Raw genomic sequence first — 25,497 nt, forward strand, 5'->3', positions numbered from 1 at the left:
AACCTAATTCAATCTATCATATTACCACTGAAAATATAAAGGATAATGATATACTTTTTTTCAAACCTAGAGGCCACAAAATAAAGAACATTGGTGAATTGAAAGTTTATTTCTTATTGGGATCTATCGGAGTTGTTTTTCACCTAAACAAACTTATTTCTTGTCAAATCAGAATTCTTTTGCTGATATTTTATGATACAAAAAAAGTCCTCTGTAAATTAATAAGTCCGTCGATTGAATTTGTTCTTCATCCCTTCTGATGATGAAACTTATAACCATAACTTTTTTTTTAATTGTTCCTTCGGAGTGAATTGGTTCTGATTAGAGTCTAATCCTCTATTCCAAATATAATACAACAGAATTTGGAAAACAATTATGATCCCCAATCCTATAAGATTTATGACCTTTTAAAAAGTATCCCCGATTATTCTAATATATATATATATATATATATATATAGAGAGAGAGAGAGAGAGAGATGGGCTATGGTGAGCCATGAAGTAAAATGAGTTAGCGCTCCATGACACTATATTTTTATTTTGAAAATTCAAATGACCGATCCAAACCGCTCAACATGATCTCCATATGTGCTTGGAGACCAAATTTTTCATTTTTTGGAATTTCTTTACTATTTATTTATTAAGCAATTTTGAAAATCGCTGATCCGATGGTCCAGAAATTTTTACTGTTTTTTACTGCAAAACAACAATTTTCAAAATTGCTTAATAAATAGTAAAAAAATTCCAAAAAATGTAAAATTTGGTCTCCAAACACATTTCAATATGGAGATCACATCTAACGTTTGGATCGGTTATTTGGACTTTCAAAATGAAAATACAGTATGGAGTACAAACGCGTTTTACTCTATGGCTCACCGTAGCTCATCTCTATATATATTTGAATTTAATTCCAAGTTGGTGCTATTCTTTTTATGTTTCAGCATTAATTTTAATCAAAGCAAATTATTGTAATAAGTGACTCAATATGGATAATATATTTTTTTTCCAAAAAAATATAATTTTTGGATAGAAATTTCATATTTTTTTTTCTAGTATCTGAATGAATTTTCAAAATCAGAAATTTTTACCTTCCTATTTTTACACAGCATAAGACATTTGCTTAGCTTTTCATCGAAACAAAAGACAAGAAATTCTCCATTCTATAACTAAACCACAGTTGCTAAATGTATGATAATATCAAGATCTTTGCATGAAGTTAGGTACCTGCATCCAATATGTGTTTCGTTGTTGGAATAAATTTGATAACAATACTGTTTAACTAATATGTCAAATTTAATCGAGGAAGCAGCCATGGCGACCGCATCATGTGTAGCAATTACATTTCTAACTAAATATAGATTTTTACTTGTAAAAAAAATACATTTAATCAAAAGAAAACATATTATGTGATTGAAGGGCTGATATTCAATCTGAAAATTTAACATTTAATCACAGCTGTTGGTGGATGCCAACTACGTACATAATATAAGAAGAGTGATGCTTCTATGGACATAAGGACCTATTTGTAAAATGAACATATTTTTATTTTCAAAGTTCAAACAGTCGATCCGAACCGTTCATCTTGTTCTCCATATTAATATGTGTTTGGAGACCAAATTTTACATTTTTCTGAATTTTTTTACTATTTATTAAGATGGGTACAAAAAATATCAAATTCAGACCATTGAATTTTGTACCCATCTTAATAAATAGTAAAAAAATTCAGAAAAATGTAAACTTTGGTCTCCAAGCACATATTAATATGGAGAACAAGATGAACGGTTCGGATCGACTGTTTGAACTTTGAAAATAAAAATATGTTCATTTTACAAATAGGTCCTTATGTCCATAGAAGCCTTTGCCATATAAGAATGGAGATGCCAAATTTAATGTGCTTTGATGTGTTTCGATTGACGAAACTTGATGGTAGTTATGTTGAGTTTTGAACTGAACGGAGAAACACATAACAGTTGAGCCTCTTAATACTGCATTAAATGAAACTACCATTTAACGGTTTGCGTTAGCAACTTCTAGGTGAAATTCCTCTGGTAATTTCTCCGTTCAAGGACTACGTTAAAATAATTGGAGCTTGTGTGGTCCTCTCTTTTGGCAATGCTCTACTTAGATATTACAATATGAGGAGGATTCAAATGTCTCTATTTTTTGTGTCTCCATTATGTCTTCATTTTTTAAAATTTTAATAACTCAAAATTTTAAACTTAAAAGTCAAAATAAAACCATTAAATGTGATCTATATTATTTTCTCTATGTGCTCATAAAAAATTATGACATTTCAAATTTGTTTTTATGTGAATCAATAAGTTCAAAATTCGACGTCTAGAAATCATCCACATTAATGTGTTTTTTACAAGCTCTTGATGACAATCAAAATAAAATTGAAATGTCATAATTTTTTGCACGTGCATAAATAAAATAATGTAGATCATATCCAACGGTTTTATTTAACTTTTAAGTTTTAAATTTTGAATTATTAAAGTTTTTAAATCTGGAGGCATGATGGAGACACAAAAAATGAAGGCATTTGAACCCTCTCAATATATTACTAGGCCAATGGCTCAGTTCCATCAACAAAACGACTTTCTTGCTGCTTAAGCCAGTTATTGGAACCGCTCCTGCCCACCTGTGGGCAGCAAAATCCTGCCAACATGGCACATCCGTCCATTCATTCATAATCTGGCGATCAATATTGAAATATGGAAAGCATTTGAGGTCTGAGAAGACACAACCTATACTTCAATCTTGACCGTCCAAATCATGAATGGATGGATGGACGGACCATGTTGGCAAGAATTTTCTGCCCGCAGGTATAATTAACTCTTATCTCAAATTATCTATCCTTTAAAAAGCTAAAAAAACAAGCAGAGACACTATTAGGTGAGAATTTACTATGGCTAAGAAAGAGAAATGTCAAAAACTGTACAGCATTTTAGGCAAACTTTGTATTATATGTACTAATAAAAGAAACATACAGATAACTAATGGGAAGGTATACATGTATGTTAAAAATCATTTCTAGAACAGCCAGTGCTTTTTTTTCGCAACCCGGGCGGGAAGATCTGCATGTGAATGTTCACAAAGCATGAGGTCAAAAATGGAGAAATATAGCACAGGATTGATTTCAAAACGTTTTCTATACAACAGATACAGAGTTTAAAAATAATATACGCATCGTGCCCCTGTGAAACATATTTATCATCTGTGATGTCTGCAGGAGACAAATATAAACAAACAGACAGATTACTGAGGAAAGATAATGGTATACACCTTTATTATAACAATAATAATAATTATTATATTATTTTTTGTGCAGGGGTGTATGTGTGTGTGCTTGGAGGTGCAGTGTTAGTTCTCAATCCTTACCATTATTATAGGTGCATAGAGTAAAAGTATTAATTTGCATGGGTGTAGAGGATATTTTTGATTTTCTTAAGGACCCAAGATGGCGGATGTAGATTTGAGTCACTGGGGTGTCAATCAATTATTTTTAAGGGGGTTTTTAGCAAAAGATAGTCTAGAGATGGCGTTTGCAACCACTATTGCCCAATTGACTCCACCACTGCCCAATAGGACAATTTGTAAAGAAAAACTTACCATCAACAGCATACAATGAGTTGTAATGTACTTCACTCCAAAAGCTGAGCCAGAACTCTGAAATTATATAATCCCTGATAAGTAGAAAATATGGGATGGCTTGGCCAGTAATGCCATATTGATTTTTTCCAAATAGCAAACACCAAAAAAAAAAAAAAAAAAAGGAATTTTCAGTGTGAAATTAAAGCTGAATATGACGCCCCTGCTATATTGGAGATAGCAATCTATTTCTCAAACTTTTATTTGTTGAGGCAATTCAATACATGAATACCTGTCCCCACCCAGAAAAAAAGAGATGTGCCAAGCTATCATAAGCACATGGTTGATGTTTACATTTGGATTTGGCATATAGTTTTCACATACAACAAAAAAGTTTCTAACATGAAATAATAAATTTCATAATTCCATAGAACGTGTACCTTTAGTATGAGGAATGTCCTTGGGAATAATTTCAATTAAGCATGTGTCTCTGAATGATGTCAGCAGACATATCTTCGCACCAAACTGCACTACTTTAATCAATTAATTATTCACCAATCAAGTCAACTCATTAGTTGGCTAAAATTTTAAATCAGGGATTAGCCAATAACCATCTCAGTAACAAACTAGGCAAGTTAGTCACACAATCTTTCCTCAAACATAACCCAAGTCATCCATTGCAAAAAAACACAACGAAAATTAACAATATATTGTGTTCGGAAAAAGAAGGACCACGGGTATTATCACTGGCCCGGCACTTAGAATGTACTGAGGCTGGCTAATTTAATACCAAATTTTCTGACTATTATACAAGAAACTTACAAGCATTGCAAAACCAACATAAATGTCAGAGAAGATTAATATGCAGCCGTACATAGACTAAGTTTACTTGATATTTGTACATCCACAGGCAGATTTAGCTTTGTGAATCATTACAATCTAGTATCTTAGTGTAGATATTGATAATTTTGAAGATGTTACGAGTGCAGAAACTAAAACATATTAGAGCAAAAGAAACAAGAGAAGTGTATTTAAATCGAACATCACGCCAATCAGGTCCGATACGACAGTACCAGTACATACCAACTAAACTGAGAAAAAGGAACTTTTTGTTGGTTCAAAGAATCTTCATTTATAATCCAACAATAACTTGGCTGAAATTGGAACCACAGCTGTACCAACATGGCACACTGAACCAGGTGCAAAACCTACAGTCAATTTAAAAACAAAATAAAATAATTTAATCAATGCAGCTTTACCCGATCAGCTGCTGCTTGTAGTGTTAAATGGTCTCCCCATTCTCCAGACCTGGTTTCAAAGTAAATAAATTAGCTGACCAACTAAATAATCAGTTGACTAAATTACTCCAAAATTCTGTTCTACTAAAAAAGAGTGCCTTTTCCAATTATACACAAATATCATGGTATATGAAAATGATAAACAAAATTCTCAAATTTACACCAAATATGGATTTCATTTTGAGATTTTTGTACATGCAAATAACACCAAACAATTGTACTGCTGCCGTACAAAAGGTACTACAACTCTTCCCTAATTCAACTAAAATCTGATCAAGAGGGTCTAGAAGTCGGGTTCTATGTTCTAACTCCACATGAACTGGTGATAATCATGATTGTTCACAAATATCAAAAAGTTAGAAGCAATTTAGTGAGTTTAACAGACTTGGCCTCAGTGTAGTAATTGAGTGTTACATGGAAAAAAAAAACCAAAAATGTGCTGTCAAGTGCACAAATAGAAAAAGAGGTCCTTCTTTGCAAATAAAGGATAATATTAGGTCTAGAAATGAGATGCTAAAAGTTAATACACCTTTTCATAGTTTTGAGGTATACTTTGTAATCCATTGGAACATATGCTTCATAGTTTTTCCTAAACTCCTTCAGCTATAAAAAAGATAATTAAACAAGTGATAAAATTTAATGATTTTTTATGTTTCTGGGATTATCTTTAAGATAAATAAACACAAAACAGCATGTAACTTGGGCTTTAAAATAACCTGTTTTACAATTTCTCTTCTGACATGCTTGTGATAATCAGGATTGCGAAATATCTGATCAGCCAAAGCTCGAAACTGCAGTAATATATGATGAGCAAATTTAAAAAAATAATCATTTTCTGTGAACTTATTTTTCTCAGAAAATTAATTGTATTTTGTCAAAGCAACAGACCTGACAATTCCCGTCACCATCAACTTGTAATTCAGCTAAACCATAAGTTCTCAGCCTGAAAAATTTGGGAGAAAAATCAAAATCACAATGAAAGGTAGTATAACATAGCCCTAATTCAACTTGCATCAATTGTCACAGAGAGAGAGAGAGGGAGAGAGAGAACCTTTCTAAGAGTCTTTCGTGGTCCAAAGTAGCATTGTCAACGTCTGGTATTTTGCCATTCACTCGAGGAGTATGCTGTCATCAATAAAATATTATAATCACAATTCTGATAACAAGTAGCAGTTCTGCACCAGATTCCAACAAGCTCTTGTTATGCCCAATATGATAGTTATGAAGTAGTGATAAAATAATATAATACCGCATTAATATTTATATGAACAGGTTATCATTTCAAAACATTAAATCACCTTATTTCAACTTGACCATGGTTTTGCATCCTCAAAGTCATTATATTCCAAAATGTACAATAACTTTGGGGTGCTATTTGCAAATAGTCTACAACATATCACATATGGTACAATTAACAAATATGAAGGTGCAAAAAATGTTGTGCTATTTGTAATTTATAAAAGTTTGGGTGCTAATATGTTGTCTAAAACAAGGGTGTAGGTTTAAAATAAAATTGTACTTTTGAAATGAACAGAAACTGTCAATTAACTAATACCGGGATAGAATCGAGATGAGATAAGCGCTTGCCGAGACTTCTCTCACTACTCTTTTTGGCCTCAGCTAAAAGTGTACCGATGGTGACATCATCATCTGATTCTGGCACTGAGCTGCTCAGACTCGAGCTTGAGCTTTTCGACCCATGCTCAGCATTTTGTTGTACCGACATCTTATATTTCTACAATATCATTTAGCCTCCAGCTCCAATCTATACATAAAGCCATCAAAATTTGTAGCTCTTATTGAACCTGACCAGACCCAAACCCAAGCAATGCGATCCAGATTGCAAAACCTAATTAAACCAAAACAACTACAACTAGGCCTGACACGACACCAAACATGGACCCAACGGGCAACTAGACCAGCACTCGACTTACAATTGGAGCCAGGTTTGACCTGACAGTTTGCCACCTCCCATGACTGTGACCAGTACTGTACCATAATTATCTCCAGGATTGGTCTTTTTAGTCCTTATTTGTGATTATGGTTATTTAAAAAAATTCAGCAAAAAAAAACAAACAAACAAAGAAACTGGGTCCGTTTGAGTATGCATCCGGTTCTTTCTGTTAAAGCACCAGAATTCTCCTGCACCAATAAGTGGTGCTCAATTTCACATTAATTTACATTTAATTAAGAAAACCATGTCACATTTCTACAATAAATAAACTATGCATGCATTTAATTAAGAAAACCATGTGATGTTGCAATACTAGCTTACTTTTTTTTTTCTTTTTTCTCTCTCCAGGAAAAGATGGTCAATCTCACAATAATCAAGCATTGATTTAAGAAGATCATGTGATTGACATGTGATCTTATAATGCTAGCAAAATTATTGATGCTTTTTTTATCTATATAATGAATGGAAATTATCAGAAACGATCCTGTTTGAAGCTCCAATATGCTTTTATAATAAATACAATTCAGATTAATAGATCCTTCAAGGGTAAAAAAAGATTCCCTAGTTATTGGTAACCTAAACATAATATTTTTAGAATACTCAGTAATTCATATTTTCAATGAAATCCAATCTTAATTGCACTATAAACTGACGTAACTAATCTCTCCTTTTTTTTCTTTTCTTTTTTTTGTGAAGGTCCGCAGGCAATTACATACCAACATATATTAAGTTAAAACAAAAGAAACTAATACAAAGTCAATGATACAAATTTTAAAAAAAAAAAATGAATAAGAAAGCAAACCAACCAAACAAACTAAAAAGGAAAAAGGAAAATAAAATAGCAATTAAGAAAGAAAACAATAGTACAAAAATTAAGGGGTAAGCTGTAATTCCTTGTGGACTGGTCAATCCTTTTAACCAACATTAATAGATAAAATAGAGCCCTATGAATAATTATAAATCAACAAAAGAGAAACTAAATTCCTATGGAGTGGTACTAAGCACAAATCGAGAACAATAATTCCATATCAAGAAATTATGACAAATTAAGCAACAATAATCGTATCCTGGCTTCCCATATAACATCGAAAGGTCCAGTAACTAGTAAAATTCGAACTATAGTGCGCTGAAACCCCCATGAACAGCTGCAAATGCAACGCAATAATGGAAAAGAGAGAAACTCACGGGTTGTTTGCTCCTGTTTAACTTTTCCCTAAATTCAGATCATTCATCAACCGTGGATAAGGGAGAGAGATCTCTAGGCACTGTAGTCTGTACTCTCTAAAGTTTTTTCTTTTTTTTTCCTTTCCTTTTTGCTAGTGAGGAAATGAGACGCACAGGGAAGGGGAGTTCGTCTCCTCTGCATTAACTCAAAAAGGAATCTTTGGAATCAATACATCTGGACCGTCTGATCATATTTATGATTCGTCCAAATTAAATCCACACTAATATTGAAGACCTCTATGTTTTAGGCGAGAACCGGATGGGCTCCGTTTACAATCGGACGTCCGATATCTATTAACTCAAAAGATGCTCTGACTTAATGCAGACGATGCGGACTCCAGGGAACATTTTATCCTCTGAGATATCTCAAACTTTGCGTGACGTTATGGAAAATCCCAACCGTTTAAATACGCTCTACACGAATCTCAAAGCATACATAATACTGCCCCCTACATCACCTCCGAATAGTCACCGGACACGTCGGTCATGCAAAAGTTGAGATATCTCAGAGGATACGCACTCAGGGGAAGGGATCACGTTTGGCGGCTTGGGGAGTAACGATGCTTCTGTGGCGGACACTGACCCCAATACTATGTGACGAGTGACTGATATTAGGGCCCACGTTTATAATTGTCTCCAGTCTCTATCCGTCTTCGTTGGGTCAAATCTGACTTGGTCGCTGGTCCGGGATGCAACTCTCCGTTCGCTACGTAGTCTCGGGTCTGCATGTAACATTGTAACGTGTCAAAATTCTTAGGATAAAAATGAGTGAATATTTATTAAAATATTTATAATAATCGGGCCGCTGTTTTTTGGGTAAAAAAGTCACTGTTAATTATAATAATTTTTTTTAAATAAAAAAATGATTTCCAAGCTTATTTTAATATAGAAAAAATGCTGAGCTTATTTAAACTTTGAAATCACAGTAATGAATTTGTAGGATATAAACCTCTATTTTACCAATAGAAGCTTAGCCAACCTTGAGCTTCCATATACCCGTAATTTTAAAAATACCATATTCCAAAAAAAAAAAAATCAAATCAAATTAATTACATTTTCTGAAAAATTCAAATTTTGATACGGCCGCGCCTAAGAGATGTGACCGTGTGAATTTTGTTCATTAGTGTGAATTCGTGAGAGGTAAAAGAAAACCGTGTGAATTTTGTTCCGCGAGAAGAAAACGAATGCATGAACTACCGGTTTAATTAGAGTTGTCAAAAAAAATTGTAGTTCATAATTCAATTGACTTCAATTCGAAAAATGTATAGTTCGCAATTAATTTGATTCAAAATAAATTAAATTCAATTCGATTCAAATCTTATTCAAACTCAAACTCAAATTCAAACTAGGATAAGTTGGATTCGGTTTGATTCATTGTCGCCCCCGTTGACAATACTTTTCTTCTTCTTTTTCTTTCTTCATTGGTAAACATCGTCGTCCTTCAGTTTAATCAAACACTGTCACATGAAATTATTGACACGTCCTTTTTAGGATTGCTGTTCAGAAATCACAGCGCAGAGAAAAATTAGGGACAGAAGAGGAAAGAAAAAATATTGACAGAATTTATCTTCTCTACCTTAAAAGAATAGTGTGTAAGAGAATCTGATTATTATATAACTGTTTATGTGATAATCATTAGCCGATTTTCATGTTCATAAAAAAGATTCGTTGTGCTTAAAATAAGATGTATTTTCATCTCCGATTATAACATGTACGTAATAGACAATCATTAGCAAGTTTCGTTAGCTTCACAGTGTTTGATTTTAAAAAAAGGAAAAGGATCCTGACTATATAAAAAAAGTGGAAATTCGCCTCAAATGGGTTCTTGTCTTAAAGAAGAAAAGGTTTGGGAAGAAAATTTTGAACTTGTTTTAAATTCCGGCAAAAATTATGATGAAATTTCCTAACAAAGCCCCATATAGTTTTGCACAAAATTGCAAATTCAAAGCTAGAAACGCCAAAAAAAAAAAAAATGTATATATATACAAGTTATTTTATTTTTCTTATTTTCGCATTAAATCTATTCAATATGGTAAAAACAGAACCAATCTGTTACAAAATTCCTGCAGCATTCTTTCCAAGCTGAGCAATTGATTACATATGATCATCACCAAATTTAAAAAAAAAAAAAAAAAAAAACAGCACAATAATAGAATAAACGAAACAGTCAAACAGGGGCATCCACACACAAGGCATTATTAGCGGCATGCTTTGTTACGTTTTGCTTCAAACAAATCACTAATCAGACGGTTGAGATCTCTGCGCGAGCTCCCGCCTTCTGCCATTGCAGCTTTCGCCATAGCCGCCAGCTCTCGTGCATTCGCGCGTGCTCTCTCTATGATTCCCCCGGGCTCCATGAATCGCGACACCGCCTCAGCGATCACCTCATGAGGTACCAACTCCCTCTCTTCTTCCCTCGTGCTTCGCTTACCACCTTCCCAAACTCTTGCACCACATCCTTTGATATCCACTATTAGCCTCTCGGTAATGAACTGTTCGAATTCTACTGGCCATGTCAGCATTGGCACGCCAAACGTAATGCCTTCCAAAGAAGAGTTCCACCCGCAGTGTGTTACAAATGCTCCGACTGCTGCATGTCTCAAAATTATCAGTTGTGGGGCCCATCCCCTAACCAGGAATCCCCTATCTGCCACCCTCTCTTCCCATCCATCAGGCATCCACTCCTCCCCAGGATCGGCTCGAAGGACCCATAAAAAGTTCTTTCTTGAGCTCTCTAAACCCAAAGCTAACTCTCGAACCTGCGCAGCTTTGAAAGAGTTCTGGCTCCCGAAACAGACAAAAACCACCGAACCATTCTCTTTGGTGTCGAGCCAACTCAGGCAAGCAACATCACCTTGCCCACCGTGTGATACAGAATTCTGGAGGTCCCTATTGTAAGAGCATGATATTGGCCCTACAAAGTAGGACCTATTCGCTGCAGTCTTGGTGTAGTGTTCACAGTATTCTTTCTCAAATTCGTACATTGAATTAATTATGCAACCAAAGCCTTCTGATTCTGCCTTAAACATGCTATGCATTTGTTGTCCCAGATAGTGTTCTTTAGGAAGCACAAAGTCAGGGAGTTCAGACAGCGGTATCTTGATTTCGGGGCCTGGGAGGCCCGGCACTGTTACCGGGTCGTGGAGGTATATATCTGGTCCCATTCCACAAAGACCCTTTATAGCTAGGCAAGAGAAAGTCGAGGTAATTAGATAAGCAAGTCGGGGGATTCCAAGGTCTGCTGCAATTGCGGTGACCCACCAGAAATTAGTGTCTGCCACAACAGCATCTGGCTTGTGTCTGTGGAGAAGCTCTTCATGAACTGGTTGAGTCAAATGGAATGCCTTGTCGATATGTGAAGAGCATGGGTCTGATCCTGGTTCAGCTCCAGAGCAGAGGCCCTCAGAAGGAAAGGTGTATGTAATTAGTTGCACAGTATTACCGGCAGAAGCTGCACGGTCCAGGGCTGAGCGAATGAAGGAAACATTGCCTGGAGTGACGACAACCGTGGCCTCCACATCTTGGTGACATGTTGCTAGGAGGCATGCGAGGTCTGTCAAAGGGATCAGGTGTCCTCTTTCCATAAAAGGGATGAAGAAGACCCGAAGTTTGTCGTCGGTGGTGGTGTTGTTGGTTGCAGCAACAATAACAGAGTCTTTGGAATTGCTCATCTTCTCTTCTGGAGTACTCATTGAAGGTGATATTGTGCTTGAATACTGTTAGATAAAAGCTTTTGTTAAGGGTGGGGATTGGGGCATTCTGATTACATGTGCTAATGATTAAATAGCTCACTAACAATTGCTATCGAAATATTTACGTTGTCCTCGGACCTCAGTTCTTAAACTGCCCTCTTTCACCGACACCACATATCTACGCCTTAAAATTATTGTTAGCCTTCTTACAATTTCATTAATAAGATGGCGACTTGCCGCCTTACCTTCAAAAGAAATTACTGTAAGCCTTCAATATTGTTGTCTTTTTGTTGTATGGGTCGTTTTTACCCACGCTTCTCTTTGCTAGCAGAGGTATTGAAGATTGGCATTTAATCCAACGCATTTCTTGTCATGTATTGCTAATTAATTATAAGGTACCTTCTCGTTTCGAAAAGACTTTCAATTCCAAATCTCTATTGAAATCATTTAATAATTTGCAAGATTTTTATTCCGATCAGGATGTATGTCTGTTTCTTTCATCATTTTATATATCGTATTGTACTTAGTAGATGTAAAAAGCTGTATATATGCTCTCTTCAAAAAGGAAAAAACAAATGGCATGCTGCAAACAATTAAAAAAAAAATTTGTACATAGTTTTCTAGTAAAGCTCAACCATGAACTAAAAAAACACTGGTGAATATGTATTGCACTTTGGTGGATAGCTTCCCCACCACCCGTGCAAGAGGTGAGACCACATCTTTTTCTTAAAAGGCTCACAAGTTGTCATCTTAGTGTATTTCCCTGTGCTAAGACACGAGGTACATCCGTGCATGCATGTTGGGAACTCCACGTGAACACATCCTATCAGATACCTTACCATTACCGACAATCCCAACTTTTCATCCGCAGTGAGAGAGCCACATCCTATCATATACCTAACCATTACCAATCCCAACTTTTCATCTGCAGTGAGAGAGCCAGTATTAGTTTACATTGAGTTCAACAAACTTGGCTATATGTTTTTTAAGCACAAACTTTTCTGGAAGGGATAGTCTGAATAGCATAAATTGGCATAAAAAATGAGGGTTTGAGACAAGTACTCCATCAAATTGGGAGAAAAATTGGTAGATTGTTGCATATATATATATGCTTTCAGTTATATATCCAAAGCTATAGACAAATGTTTTCAAAAAATCAGAACAGAACTTCTACCTGTTTAGTTGGATCAAGTCAGCCTTACATCAGATCTCCTTTAATGGTTTAAAAGTACGTGAACATGGACAAAACATGCAAAGTTGCTTAGAATAATGGAGAACCTTTCTACTGTATAATTAAAAAAAAACCAAAGAAATTATGCACCAGAAATTGTATTCTAGAGTTCGGCTAGTATGACATTAGTGTCATATGACACTAACTTTAAAATTAATTGAATAGACTTCAAACGATTAATTCAAACCGTTCAAACCAATTTACTTTATGAGTGATGCATTTACATGTAATTTTTTAATATTTTCGAGTTATTTTAGTACCAAATCAAGCGGTAAAAATATTGAAAAATGAATGTATTAAAATTAACTTAAAAACTCACTCATTTGACCACTTGACTTGATACTAAATAAATTCGAAAATTTATAAATTTGCATGTAAACGCACAACTAATGAAGTAAATCGGTTTGAACGGTTTGGATTCACCGTTTGAAGTTGATTCGATATATTTTGAAGTTGGTGTTATATAGACTTAAATAACACTTATGTTATACTAGCCATACTCTATATTCTAATTTTGAAGTTATTCCAGTACTAACCTAATTCCAAAGTATACAAACTAATCTATAAATCATTTATCTGGACCTGAATGTCACCAACAACATGCATTTATTTTAAAGGAGCGTCTTTTCTCAAGATCATAGTGCTCCAAATAAATGGCACAAAAAAAAAAAGATTGTTCAACTGCAACGTCAAAATCAATCAAGGAGAAGACATGAATTATAATACCTCTTGTTTCCTTGATGTTCAATTTGCTGCAAGAGTAACATTAAGAAATATGAAACCCATTTTTCCATTCAGTTGCATTTCGTACTTTCCATCTTTGTCTCAACTCTCAACAGAGAAGAAAAATCAAGTCACCTTTTATTTCAATTGTTTTCTTCCCATTTGTCTTTGTCCAAATGAATATACATCTCTCTAAAGGAAGGTAGCTGTCTGCTCCAATTTTCAATTGCTTTTTTAATACTAATAAATAGTTTAGCATTTCCATTAAAATAAGTATGAGAGCATTGGTATTCAATTGTCAGGAACTTTATACTTGACCATTATTTAGGAAAAAACATATCGTTATTTTTAAAATTATATTTCTAGACTTTAGAACAAAGGAAAAAATCTTAGATTTAACTGGAATTAACTGGGCTTTGAGCTAAATTACCAACTGTGAAAACAAAGAGGGGTAAGCTCGCATAAATCAGCACACCTGTATTGTATGTCATACAAAATGTACACCAAAATGAAGTAATTTTGGTACTTCTGGCCCAGTCATGTCAGGTAAATCAGCATAGAAAAGGATAACCTTTGAAGTGCAACCTCTCATATTCAAGTTACCACCAGCAATTTAGCAGCCATCTTATACTTACAGGAAATAAGTGACCATAATTGAATATCAGACTTGGAAGTAGTGCTACAAATTTTGTTATATCAGTTGACCATACAATTCACCAGCACAAACCCTCTGTAGTCTGTCCTATGCAGCCAAACAATTGCTTCAGTTTGTATTAGATCTTCTAAAAAAGAATCACAGCAATCTTGCAAATATATACCAAAATTATTCAAGAGGATAGAGAATCAGATACCAGATACCTTGTGAGTAAGAAACAAACACAGCTCCAGGGGGTGGTCAACAACATCTGAATTCTGAAAAATGCTACAATACACCTTTATTTTGAAGTGTCCTTCTTTAATTGGATTACTGTGTCAGCCACTTGCCACAATCAACATCCATGGGTTTAGAGTTTTGCTAAAATAAACTTGCTTAGAGAGAGAGAGAGAACCAAAGAAGAGAAATCTGGAGGGATAGATAGTATTAGTGGAATAGCACTTATCAGGACTAAATTTTTGTGTTCTCTATCAACAGCCAGCTGATATTGGAGAAGTTTGTTAAATGCAGAAAGTTCTAGTTGTTATTATCTGAGACAACTGGAACCATCCAATCAAAATCACAACTATAGTCCAGATCTAGGAAAAGATCTATATATGGCCACCATGCAGCTATGGATTACATTGCTAACAAGCAGTGTTGTAAATAACGGTATTCGGTCGTCGGACAGATAGGGTACCACCAAGCAATTAATCGGGAATAATCGGCCAATTAATCGGAAAAATCCATGACGGTTTGGCCACCGCCAATGACTAATCGGCCGATTAATCGGTCTAAACGGACGTTTTTTACAACACTGCTAACAAGGACATTGCTCTTTTCTAGGTCCAACTTCAATAAAATAATTGTGCTACAATCTCCAAGATATCGCCATTAAAGTATCCAAATTGAGTTATTCCAGAAAAAAAAAAAAGACAACTGCAAACCCAAATTATGTTTCATGCAAGAGGGAAAAAAACTCCCAGAACACAAAAAGAGCTCAATTAAATTATATTTATAATTTCATGATCAGTTAGGGCTCCTTAGTGCTTAAGCTCTCATTTATTTTTTAACCAATGGATGAATATGGTCAAATATATACACACAAAAAAAAGAACAAGTAAATTAAATCATGGCCTCCGAATGCTCACAAGCTCAATGTCAAATACAAGAGTGCCAAGTGTAGAGCCTTCTCCATTTGCAAGGCGTGTTGGGTTGAAAATAGTAGTAAAAAGCCTTTGCCGGTCGAAAAACTGAATAACAAAAGAGGGTGCTCTATTATTAATTTAGATATAGGTTCCGACTTGGGTGAAGTACTTCGAGTATAAGTTTAAGAACAGTAAAGACAAATAATGATATTATCAAATTTTAAACAGTAACAAACAGTGTTTAACATAACCTAAAAGACGAAGAAGAAATATACACGTTAACACACATAAATGAAAAGAAGCAAAGATAAACCTGACAGGTGCCAGCAGTTATGTGACATTATTGGTACAGATGCATAACCCCAACAAGTCAAAATTTAACAAAACAGTAACTTACATTTGGTGGAATAGGTTCTTGAGACGTGCTCTGATATCCTTGTGAAGGTGGGATAACTGCACGAAGTATACCTCCTACTTTCATTGACTTCACAGCTGCTTCTATTCCAGGAATAACCTTCAAATGTTATCATACAATAATAAGAATATTGGTGCTTGAATTTAATGGTATGAACAGATGTCAAATGGATCTTATACACATAGTAACAAAACAAAGACATGAATGTGTCATATCTATGTAGTGAACAGATCAGGCTCAACAGTGAACCCATGCAGACTGGTACCCAAGCAACTATCTAACTATCTTAAATATTAATTGGCTTCTACTTGAGGTTTCCATTTCTCTATCTGGATTCTTTAAAATCTATAAAAGTAATTGGTTCCATCCAATAAACAAAGTAAAATAAAAAAGATATATGTTAAAAAAAGTACAGTTTCATTCTCCTTGTCTGCACATGAAAGATCCTAACCTCCAATACTCGTTCAAAATCCTTACTACACCTATCCCTATTTCTAACTTTAAGTACCTAACCAAAACTTGATTTTATAACTCCGAAACTAAAAGTCAAATAAGCAAACATTCGCATATTGGTACAGATTGACGATTTCATATAAACCACTAAATTTTGCTGGTCCTAGTGACCTAACTGGTTTGTCGTGAGCCTGGGGCCACATGTTCATTAAATGGATAAATGTTGGATTTTCCCAGAATCGGAACTGTACATTCCTGAGAATGAATCCAACGGCTTCAAATGAGCACACCAGAAGAAAATAAATCAGAGATACAAGTACCAGCCAGATGACTGCAAAAGCTGTATCGAAATTGGAAGAAAAAGGTGTATGGGATTAAACAAGAATATATGTTGGAAATAGGGGTATGCTACTGACAGAAGGGTACTGCTGTTTTTGTGACTGAAAGACTTCTCAACAATAATTCAACAATTAGTAATGAGAACAAAAACCCAAAAAAGTGATAATCTCACTTTTCGTGACCCAACCGTGAAGACGAAGGGAATGGAGTAGCCTGTCTCATCCTTATGGTCATAAGTCGAGTCAAATCGCCACCCTTGCTTTGCTGCCAGCCTTCCATAGTAATGGATAGCAACCTTGAATAGACAAATTGAAATTAATGGTGCAAAAAATTTACGCAAGGAAGGCAGTCTAAGATTTCCAGATTTTCATCAATTGTTTGATTGAGGCTATTTCCGAACTCATCTCAGAGCATAAGAGCACAATTGATAACACAGAAAGCAAATTTTAAGACAGCATTTAGAATACTAATTTATGTAAGATTCTTATTTTATCATTTTGAAACTATTATTATGGCTAAGAACTAATTATAGAGCAACCATTCAAGTAATATTGTGACCATGGATTTCTCAACCAAATTGATACCAAAGGTGTAACCCCCTCCTCCCCACTTCTTCCAATTTTATTGTGCTTTTTTTCTCTAGTTATGATAACTTGGCTCCAGGTTTACATATGGATCAAAGCATTAAAACTAAGCATCAATGCATGGACCAAACCACTCAAATCAACTTTTTAAAACAAGATGATAATGGTGAATACAATGTAGGTACAAAAGAGTCAAATTCCTTGGACATTTTATAAGCTGGTAGAGATTTGTCTGGCCCAAGTTATGGTTGTTTTAAGAGTTATAGTAATTTTAGAGAAAAAAAAGAGTTCACATTTAGAGGCTTAACTAGTTATGTGCAAGTAATTGTGGGGCTCAAGATTGATCGTGCAAATTTGTACTGCAAATGGAGGGAATTAAAATATGAATAAACTGGAGAGGACGTGTTGTTAGTGTCTTCTCTGCAAAACGATAAGTATCGTTCTCCTATTGTATCGAACTAAGCAAAAGTGAATGAATGAATCTATTTATTGTTTTTACCATTTTTCTTCTTCATCAGTTTCCTTTCAAGTCCTATAATTAGGAGTAGTGTAACTAAATTTCGAATCATGAACCGCTCGGTTCATGACAAAACTAGAACGAAAATAGAATCAAAACATAAACAGAGAGAAATAGAGTGCGTTCTGATAAGTGATAACCTCATCGCCATCTCTTGGAGTTCCACCAGACCCGGCGCGGAGCTCCAACGCTTTCACCCCGCCAGAGCCGGCGATCTCGAAGAACTTCACAGCGGATGCGGCGGAGGCGTCGCCGCCGGTAATGAAGTAGAGAAGGATTGTTGAGGAATGATGGAGGAGTGATCTCCTAGTGGTAATTAGACTTACTGGGCTAACGGTTTGGATGTCTGAGCGGATCCGGGTTTGGTTCCGGGTTTGGCACTGGGGAGCGGGCGGCAAGGAAACCTGATAAGGGGCGAGCGCTGAGAACGCCAAGGTCATGGTTTTTTTCTCTCTTTTTATATTTTTAAAATTTTTGCTGGCAGCTGCATGTAGGAGTTTTATTGCGGATGTGATCGGATATTTTTTTCATTTAAAATGAGAAATAGAAACATAGAATTTATAATTCTCTAATCGGAATCCCCACGGCGACAGAAAAAAAATTGGAGGGAAATTTTGGATCGAACTACACATATCTTTGAAAAAAATATTTCGTTCTAATTTTAATTAATAAATCTGCAAAAGCTAATGTTTATTCAAGTTAAGATTATTATTTTATGTACTATGTTTAAAAGTACTGTAATTTTTATTCATAAGAAATAAAATATTAAAAATAAGAAAAGTCGGTTGGGAATTCTAAAAATAAGAAGGCAGTGTTACCATTTAGAGTCTGACGTCAAATAATTCAGAATCCCTGCCAAAAAGAAAAAAAATATATATAAGTGGGACTGCAAATGGAATAAAATTCTGAATTTTCTTTTTCAAAATAGAACTCCAAATAAGACAAGCAATAAGAAAATATAAAAAGAGAATTAAAGTGGAACTCCAAATCCTACCAACAATCCGATTTTTTTTTTTAAAACTCCCGTTCCTCTCTATTGCACTCATCTGTTATTTTTTTTATCTTTTTTTTTTTTATCATTTTTTGCTAACATTCCAATTAGGAGTGGCAACGAACCGAACTGAATCGAACTTACCCTAGGTTTGAATTTGGTTTGAATAAGATTCGAACCGAACCTGGTTTGATTCGTTTCGAATCGAACCCATTTTGAATCGAATTAATTGCGAACTACACATTTTTCGAATCGAACCCGAATCGAATCACAAACTAAATTATTTTTTAGCAACCCTGGTTATACCAGTAGTTTATACATTAATTTTTTCTCGCGAGACAAAATTCACATGACTTCCTTTTACCGGTATGAACTATGAAATGAGTATTTTTAAGTTGAAAAATTGTTCATGAAAAAATATATCACAACAAATAACCGTAAAAAGAGGATTAAGTACAAGAACTGAAATATACAATAAAACAAGTAATCGTACCTCGAGTGCTCACTCGATCAAACTCTCGATCGAACCATCTAATGAAGTGAGAATCCGAAAAGTAGAGAAGGCGAAGGAGAGACAGCCGGAGACCGAGAGCGTTAGTTAGGTTTTAGAGTGAGAGGGAGAGTGAGTTAAGGAGAGGCGAAAAGAGAACTAGGTTATTAAGATTTGAGAGTGAGGGAGCGTCAGCTAAGTTAAATTATGACTCTCTATTTTGAGTTTTAATTTCATCAGGTAAATAAACGGCGCGATGTTATTATGAGATTCGAATCATAAAAGTTCACGAACCCATTTCGATCGAATCAGGCTAGATTTGAGTTTAGTTTGAATTAATTTCGAACCGAACCTGATTTGGTTCGTTTCAATTCGAACCTATTTCGAATCGAATTAAACTCGAATAAAATCCGAATCGAATCACAAACTACTAATTTTTTTGCCAACCCTACTTCCAATTCTCTATTTATCTCTCGCAATCGTCATTCGTAACACAAACCTATTTTTTTTGCGTTTTGCTAATAGAAAGCTTACAAGCTATTGAACCAAACTTTATTTTATATAACAAAGAAAATTTTCGAAATTAAATGCTTATAATTAAAAAATAAATCAGAATTCCGAAAGAAAGAAATAAACTAATTTGTTAAGGAAGAAATTGTGAATTTTTTAGATGCTGTTCGAAATTGAGATGGAAAATCCTTGTAAATATTCAGATTGGAGATCCTTCTATCTTAAACCAATAAAAATTCTCAATAAAACTAATGAATTCATCATGTTTATAAAATCATATTTTAATAATACTGGAGAAATTCGACCACTATTTAACTCCAAAAAAATAAAATTCTTACGAAATCAATTAATTGGTAAAAGAAATTCAAACTTTGAGGACGGAAAATATGTTGAAATCTCGAGCATGTAGACATGACCTACATCTTTAACTAGCTGAGACGTGACTTTTTCGACGGCCGAGACGTAGTCGATATCAAGCTCATCTTTATCATCTCTCTACCGTATCTTTTTTATTCTTCCTTTTTCACCCATTTTATCGAGCTCTGATGTCAATCCATCGTGTCTTCATTTTTAAAAACTTATATAATTCAAAATTTTAATCTTAAAATTCAAAATAAAACCGTTGAATATAAACTACATCATTTTATCTATGCACATGTAAAAATTATGACATTTCAACTTTGTTGTGGTTATCATATTGAGCTTGTAAAAATGTATACTAATGTGGATAATTTATAGACGTTGATTTTTTAACTTATTGATTCACATAAAAGTAAAAACAAAATGTGATAATTTTTTATGGACACATGCAGAAAGAAAATAACATAGATCACGTCTAACGGTTTTATTTTGACATTTAGGTTTTAAACTTTGAGTTATTTAAATTTTTAAAAATGCTATCTATCTTCCTAGCTCATCTATGCAGAAAGAAAATAACATAGATCACGTCTAACGGTTTTATTTTTTACTATTTTTTTAGATTTATTGAAAATCACTGTTTTTGGATGGTCCAGAATTTTCAGATCAAGTGATTTTCTAAATATCTAAAAAAATTTCAAAAAATGTAAAATTTGGTCTCCAAACACATATTAATATGGAGAACAAGATGAATGGTTCGGATCGACCGTTAGGATTTGAAAACTCGAATATAGAGCCGTAGCACGGTAACAACCCGTGATATGCATAGTACCATAGACTCACTCTTATTATTTTATGTACTATGTTTAAAAGTATTGTAATTTTTATTCATAAGAAATAAAATAATAAAAATAATAAAAATAAGAAAGGTCGGTTGGGAATTCTAAAAATAAGAAGGCAGTGCTACCATTTAGAGTCCCTGCGGGACGTCAAATAATTCAGAATCCCCTGCCAAAAAGAAAAAAAAAATATATAAGTGGGACTCCAAATGGAACAAAATTCTGAATTTTGTTTTTCCAAAAGTAGAACTCCAAATAAGACAAACAATCAGAAAATTAATATAAAAAAGAAAATTAAAGTGGAACTCCAAATCCTACCAACAATCCGAATTTTTTTTTTTAAAACTCCCGTTCCTATCTCTATTGCATTCATCTGTTATTTTTTGTATCTTTTTTTTTGTCATTTTTTGCTAACGTTCCAACTTCCAATACTTCCAATTCTCTATTTATCTCTCGCAAGTCGTCATTCGTAACACAAACCTATTTTTTTGCGTTTTGCTAATAGAAAGCTTACAAGCTATTGAACCAAACTTTATTTTATATAACAAAGAAAATTTTCGAAATTAAATGCTTATAATTAAAAAATAAATCAGAATTCCGAAAGAAAGAAATAAACTAATTTGTTAAGGAAGAAATTGTGAATTTTTTAGATGCTGTTCGAAAGTGAGATGGAAAATCCTTGTAAATATTCAGATTGGAGATCCTTCTATCTTAAACCAATAAAAATTCTCAATAAAACTAATGAATTCATCATGTTTATAAAATCATATTTTAATAATACTGGAGAAATTCGACCACTATTTAACTCCAAAAAAATAAAATTCTTACGAAATCAATTAATTGGTAAAAGAAATTCAAACTTTGAGGACGGAAAATATGTTGACATCTCGAGCATGTAGACATGACCTACATCTTTAACTAGCTGAGACGTGACTTTTTCGACGGCTGAGACGTAGTCGATATCAAGCTCATCTTTATCATCTCTCTGCCATATCTTTTTTATCCTTCCCTTTTCACCCATTTTATCGAGCTCTGATGTCAAACCCCCCTCCGTTGCAAACGAGAATTTTGTATATATAAAGAGGAGGATTCAGATGACTTCAATTTTTGTGTCTCCATTGTGCTTTCATTTTTAAAAACTTTAATAACTCAAAATTTAAATCTTAAAATTCAAAATAAAACTGTTGGATATAAACTACATCATTTTATCTATGCACATGTAAAAATTATGGCATTTCAACTTTGTTTTGGTTGTCATATTGAGCTTGTAAAAATGTATACTAATGTGGATAATTTATAGACGTTAATTTTTTAAATTATTGATTCACATAAAAGTAAAATCAAAATGTGATAATTTTTAATGGACACAGAGAGAAAATAACATAGATCATGTCTAACGGTTTTATTTTGACGTTTAGGTTTTAAACTTTGAGGTCATGTTTGGTTGTGGAGTAAAGTTAAACCGGATTAAATTTCTTACTCCAAGCTAAACCGGAGTAAGTTAATCATGTTTGGTGGAGTAAGCTAAACCACCTCTCTAGGTGGAGTAAGCTAAACCACCTCTCTAGGTGGTGTAAGTTACTCCGGTTTAACTCAAATCTTACTCCATCTTAAACCGCCTATGTTACTCCTCGTTTGGCTCCTTAAGCGTGGAGTAAGGGGTTTACTCCACCTCTTACTCCACAACCAAACATGGCCTAAGTTATATAAGTTTTTAAAAATGGAGGTATGATGGAGGGACAAAAAATGAAGGCATTTAAACCCTCCTCATATATAAAACATATTAAAGAAAGAAGATAGAAACTAGAAGAGTATTGTGGAGGAAGGATCGGTAGATTTTCTACCGATTTAAAGTTTGAATCGTTGAAAATTTTGGATTGGTAAAATTTCTACTATCCAAATTATATATTTTTCAAAAAAAAATCAAAATATGTCCAGATTCTCTGTGGCTTCATCATATGAGGAGGAACATAGCATAAATCATGGAGCCATAGATAATGGAGCCACAGAAAATCAGGACAAAAAAAAAGTGGTTTTGAATCGATAGACAATTAATGTGCACATGCAGAACAAGGTTATAAATAACGTTTATCGTGTCATAGCAGGAAGTCTACAAAAAAAAACTATAGCGAAAGCTATGCTACATAGCTTTTTTTTTTTTTTATAAAAATTATATCATATATTTGTACTAAATATCAATATTATCTAAGTCTCATAGACAATAAATAACATCAAATTGATTAAAAAATTATAACATTCATATTGAACCAATACAAAGTCAAAATTACGACTCAAAATATCAATTATAATACTAATATCATAAACTATCGATCTTTTTATATTCAAAATATATTCAACATCATGACATAATCTATCTTTTTTCTATTTAAATTTCAAAATAACCTAGACATCATGACATAATGAACTATTTTAATTTATTCAAAATATTCAAACTACCATATAGTAAGCATCATTTTGTTACTTCAAGAAATATCTTAATATATTCAATTTGAGCTTTTATTTAAAGCCAATATAAATTGAAAAGAAAAGAAAAGAAAAAAAACTCATGTTGCATAGCGCACTGTAGCTTTCTTATTTGATTTCGTTTGATGAATCCCTCATTTAATAATTAATAGTTTAATATAAAGCTTAGTACGTCAATTGAAAAAAAAATCACGGTTAAAATCCAATATGAGCCTTTATTTAAAACTCATGTAAATTAAAAAGGAAAAAAAAAAGCTCATGTTGCATAACGTGCACTATTTGCACTACACGCTATGCGCTATAGCGGACCGTTATTACCGCTATAGCGTCCTAGCTCAAATAGAGCGTTTAGGGTCCAAAAATACTATAGTGTCGCTACATCGGCGCTATTTAGAACACTGAGAAAAACATATATGTGTCCAGATTATCGATGGCTTGGGTTTATCATATGAGAAAGATAGCATAAATAAGGAGCCATAGATGATAGGACCACAAAAAATCCAGATACATGCACACCTGCAGAAAAAAAATGTGTTTTGGATGGGTGGAATTTCTACTTATTCAAACTTTAAATTGATAGAAATTCGATCAATTCTTCTATTAGAAATTTAAAGTTATTCTTATTTTTTCTCTCTTCTTTTTTTTTTAATATTTTCTATAGGCAAAAAATTTCCATTGCAAACTCATAGATTAAGTCTTTTCTTTTAATGGTACTTGAAATTAAATTAAATACCCATTCTAACATCAATGGGTATTTAAGTACGTTTGGATGCACTAGAGAATAACTAGAATAACTACTGTTGAGAATAGTAGGTTAAGAATAGTTAGAATAGCTACTATTTAAGAATAGCGCTAACTCAAAGTTATTCGGAATGTTGTTTGGATTGAACATTTAGAATAGCGAGAACGACAATTAAACATTTGAGAGAGTAGTTTGCTATTTCCTGAGTATGTTTGAATGGATCGGAATAGCACTGTTCTCGTTGTTCCCGCTATTCTCGCTACATCCAAAGATTTAGATGGTTGAAATGTAGACAAAATCAATGCCAATTTGTGTATGTTTAAAAATGCCCAATCCAACGTCAAGGATTGATTCCGGATTTACTTCTAAAAAAGTTAATTCAAAAAAAGTTATTTTCTTAAAACAAGACAATTTCAAATACAAACCTCCATGGATCCTGATGTTGGGGTTTCGGGGTGCTGTAACCAAAAACCCGTTTAGGTTTAAGTTGCGGAATGACCGTAGAACAAAAATTTCTACGGCCAACTTAAGCTCAGGATTAAACGGGGTATGTCAGGAAACTTTCCAAGGCGGTCCACCTTCAGTATTCCTTTGGCATCAAAACCCAATTTAATCCTTTTTACAGATCTACTCCATTATTGATTAATAAAACTTTAATCTACTTACCAATTAAATAGATTAATATAGCATATTTATACCTTGTTTCCAAATCACAGTTGGAATGCAGACCGAGCGAGTAGAGCCTTACCAGGGAAGGAATCGACTCGGAGTATCACACGTGTGATACCTCTATCGGTTATCCACCAGGACTAACCGGAGAGCGGTTTATTTCTTCTGCCAGAAATACCGTAAACTGCAGAATTATGCAAAAACACTATTCACGGGAAAAAGACGAAAACCCGTAAACACGAATTTTCGGTTGCTTAGTTTCATCAATATGCAAAACTGACATACCGCGAAATTCGGTAAAACACTATTCATCGATCCCGTAAATATACTTCACAACAACTCGCAAGATTATACGTCAACTACGTATAACTTTCTTTTCTCAACCGAAACACTATTTGGGAGAGAAACCGAGAAAGAAAGAAAATACCGATCCGTTTCGACACGAAACGGTATGAGTGAATTAGCGATTTTTCTCTCTACCCCTCCACCCCTATTTATAGGGTTTAGGGTCGGTTGCCAAAAGACCAAAATGCCCTCCAAGTTCGGCCTATTTACAACATATGTCATTGAATGGATAAGGATGACATGTCATGTGGATAAGATCGATGACGTG

The 25,497-nt window shown here is 34.0% G+C and overlaps 3 protein-coding genes across 5 annotated transcripts; all 3 read right to left on the reverse strand.

Moving 5' to 3' along the window:
• Window positions 1-2,898: 2,898 nt before the first annotated feature.
• Window positions 2,899-8,183, reverse strand: LOC144561964 (Cysteine proteinases superfamily protein). 2 transcript variants are annotated; one of them, XM_078311073.1, is made up of 10 exons: window positions 8,028-8,183; window positions 6,444-6,653; window positions 5,940-6,013; window positions 5,777-5,831; window positions 5,605-5,679; window positions 5,418-5,491; window positions 4,850-4,898; window positions 4,031-4,115; window positions 3,612-3,668; window positions 2,899-3,076 (listed from the first exon to the last, which is right to left on the reverse strand). In XM_078311073.1, exons 2-10 carry the CDS (start codon window positions 6,612-6,614, stop codon window positions 3,033-3,035), a joined length of 684 nt encoding a protein of 227 aa, XP_078167199.1. In that variant the 5' UTR covers window positions 6,615-6,653; window positions 8,028-8,183; the 3' UTR covers window positions 2,899-3,032. The 2 variants fall into 2 exon arrangements, 1 of the variants encoding a protein (XP_078167199.1); XR_013513946.1 differs by having other exon boundaries at window positions 2,945-3,076; window positions 3,612-3,685.
• A 1,886-nt stretch (window positions 8,184-10,069) lies between these two features.
• LOC144562466 (putative UDP-glucosyl transferase 73B6) lies at window positions 10,070-11,875 on the reverse strand. The gene has a single exon (XM_078311699.1). It carries the CDS (start codon window positions 11,756-11,758, stop codon window positions 10,265-10,267), a length of 1,494 nt encoding a protein of 497 aa, XP_078167825.1. The 5' UTR covers window positions 11,759-11,875; the 3' UTR covers window positions 10,070-10,264.
• Window positions 11,876-15,290: 3,415 nt separating this feature from the next.
• Window positions 15,291-18,286, reverse strand: LOC144562142 (FKBP-like peptidyl-prolyl cis-trans isomerase family protein). Of its 2 annotated transcripts, XM_078311300.1 has the most exons (4): window positions 17,943-18,283; window positions 16,874-16,996; window positions 15,892-16,008; window positions 15,291-15,599 (listed from the first exon to the last, which is right to left on the reverse strand). In XM_078311300.1, exons 1-4 carry the CDS (start codon window positions 18,240-18,242, stop codon window positions 15,477-15,479), a joined length of 663 nt encoding a protein of 220 aa, XP_078167426.1. In that variant the 5' UTR covers window positions 18,243-18,283; the 3' UTR covers window positions 15,291-15,476. The 2 variants fall into 2 exon arrangements, with proteins under 2 accessions (XP_078167426.1, XP_078167428.1); XM_078311302.1 differs by lacking the exon at window positions 16,874-16,996 and having other exon boundaries at window positions 17,943-18,286.
• Between the last annotated feature and the right edge of the window lie 7,211 nt (window positions 18,287-25,497).

Source organism: Carex rostrata, chromosome 11, assembly GCF_964058835.1.
Source record: "Carex rostrata chromosome 11, lpCarRost1.2, whole genome shotgun sequence".
NCBI lineage: Eukaryota > Viridiplantae > Streptophyta > Magnoliopsida > Poales > Cyperaceae > Carex > Carex rostrata.

Excerpts from the sequence above, each read along its gene's own strand:
- LOC144561964 (XM_078311073.1), bottom strand. The coding sequence starts at position 6,614 with ATGTCGGTACAACAAAATGCTGAGCATGGGTCGAAAAGCTCAAGCTCG. Across the intron at positions 6,014-6,443 it reads CTCATCTCGATTCTATCCCG|CATACTCCTCGAGTGAATGG; the intron begins GTATTAGTTAAT and ends TATTGATGACAG. Across the intron at positions 5,832-5,939 it reads CACGAAAGACTCTTAGAAAG|GCTGAGAACTTATGGTTTAG; the intron begins GTTCTCTCTCTC and ends CAAATTTTTCAG.
- LOC144562466 (XM_078311699.1), bottom strand. The coding sequence starts at position 11,758 with ATGAGTACTCCAGAAGAGAAGATGAGCAATTCCAAAGACTCTGTTATT.
- LOC144562142 (XM_078311300.1), bottom strand. The coding sequence starts at position 18,242 with ATGACCTTGGCGTTCTCAGCGCTCGCCCCTTATCAGGTTTCCTTGCCG. Across the intron at positions 16,997-17,942 it reads CTCCAAGAGATGGCGATGAG|GTTGCTATCCATTACTATGG; the intron begins GTTATCACTTAT and ends TGTCTATTCAAG. Across the intron at positions 16,009-16,873 it reads TCACGGTTGGGTCACGAAAA|GTTATTCCTGGAATAGAAGC; the intron begins GTGAGATTATCA and ends TAACATTTGAAG.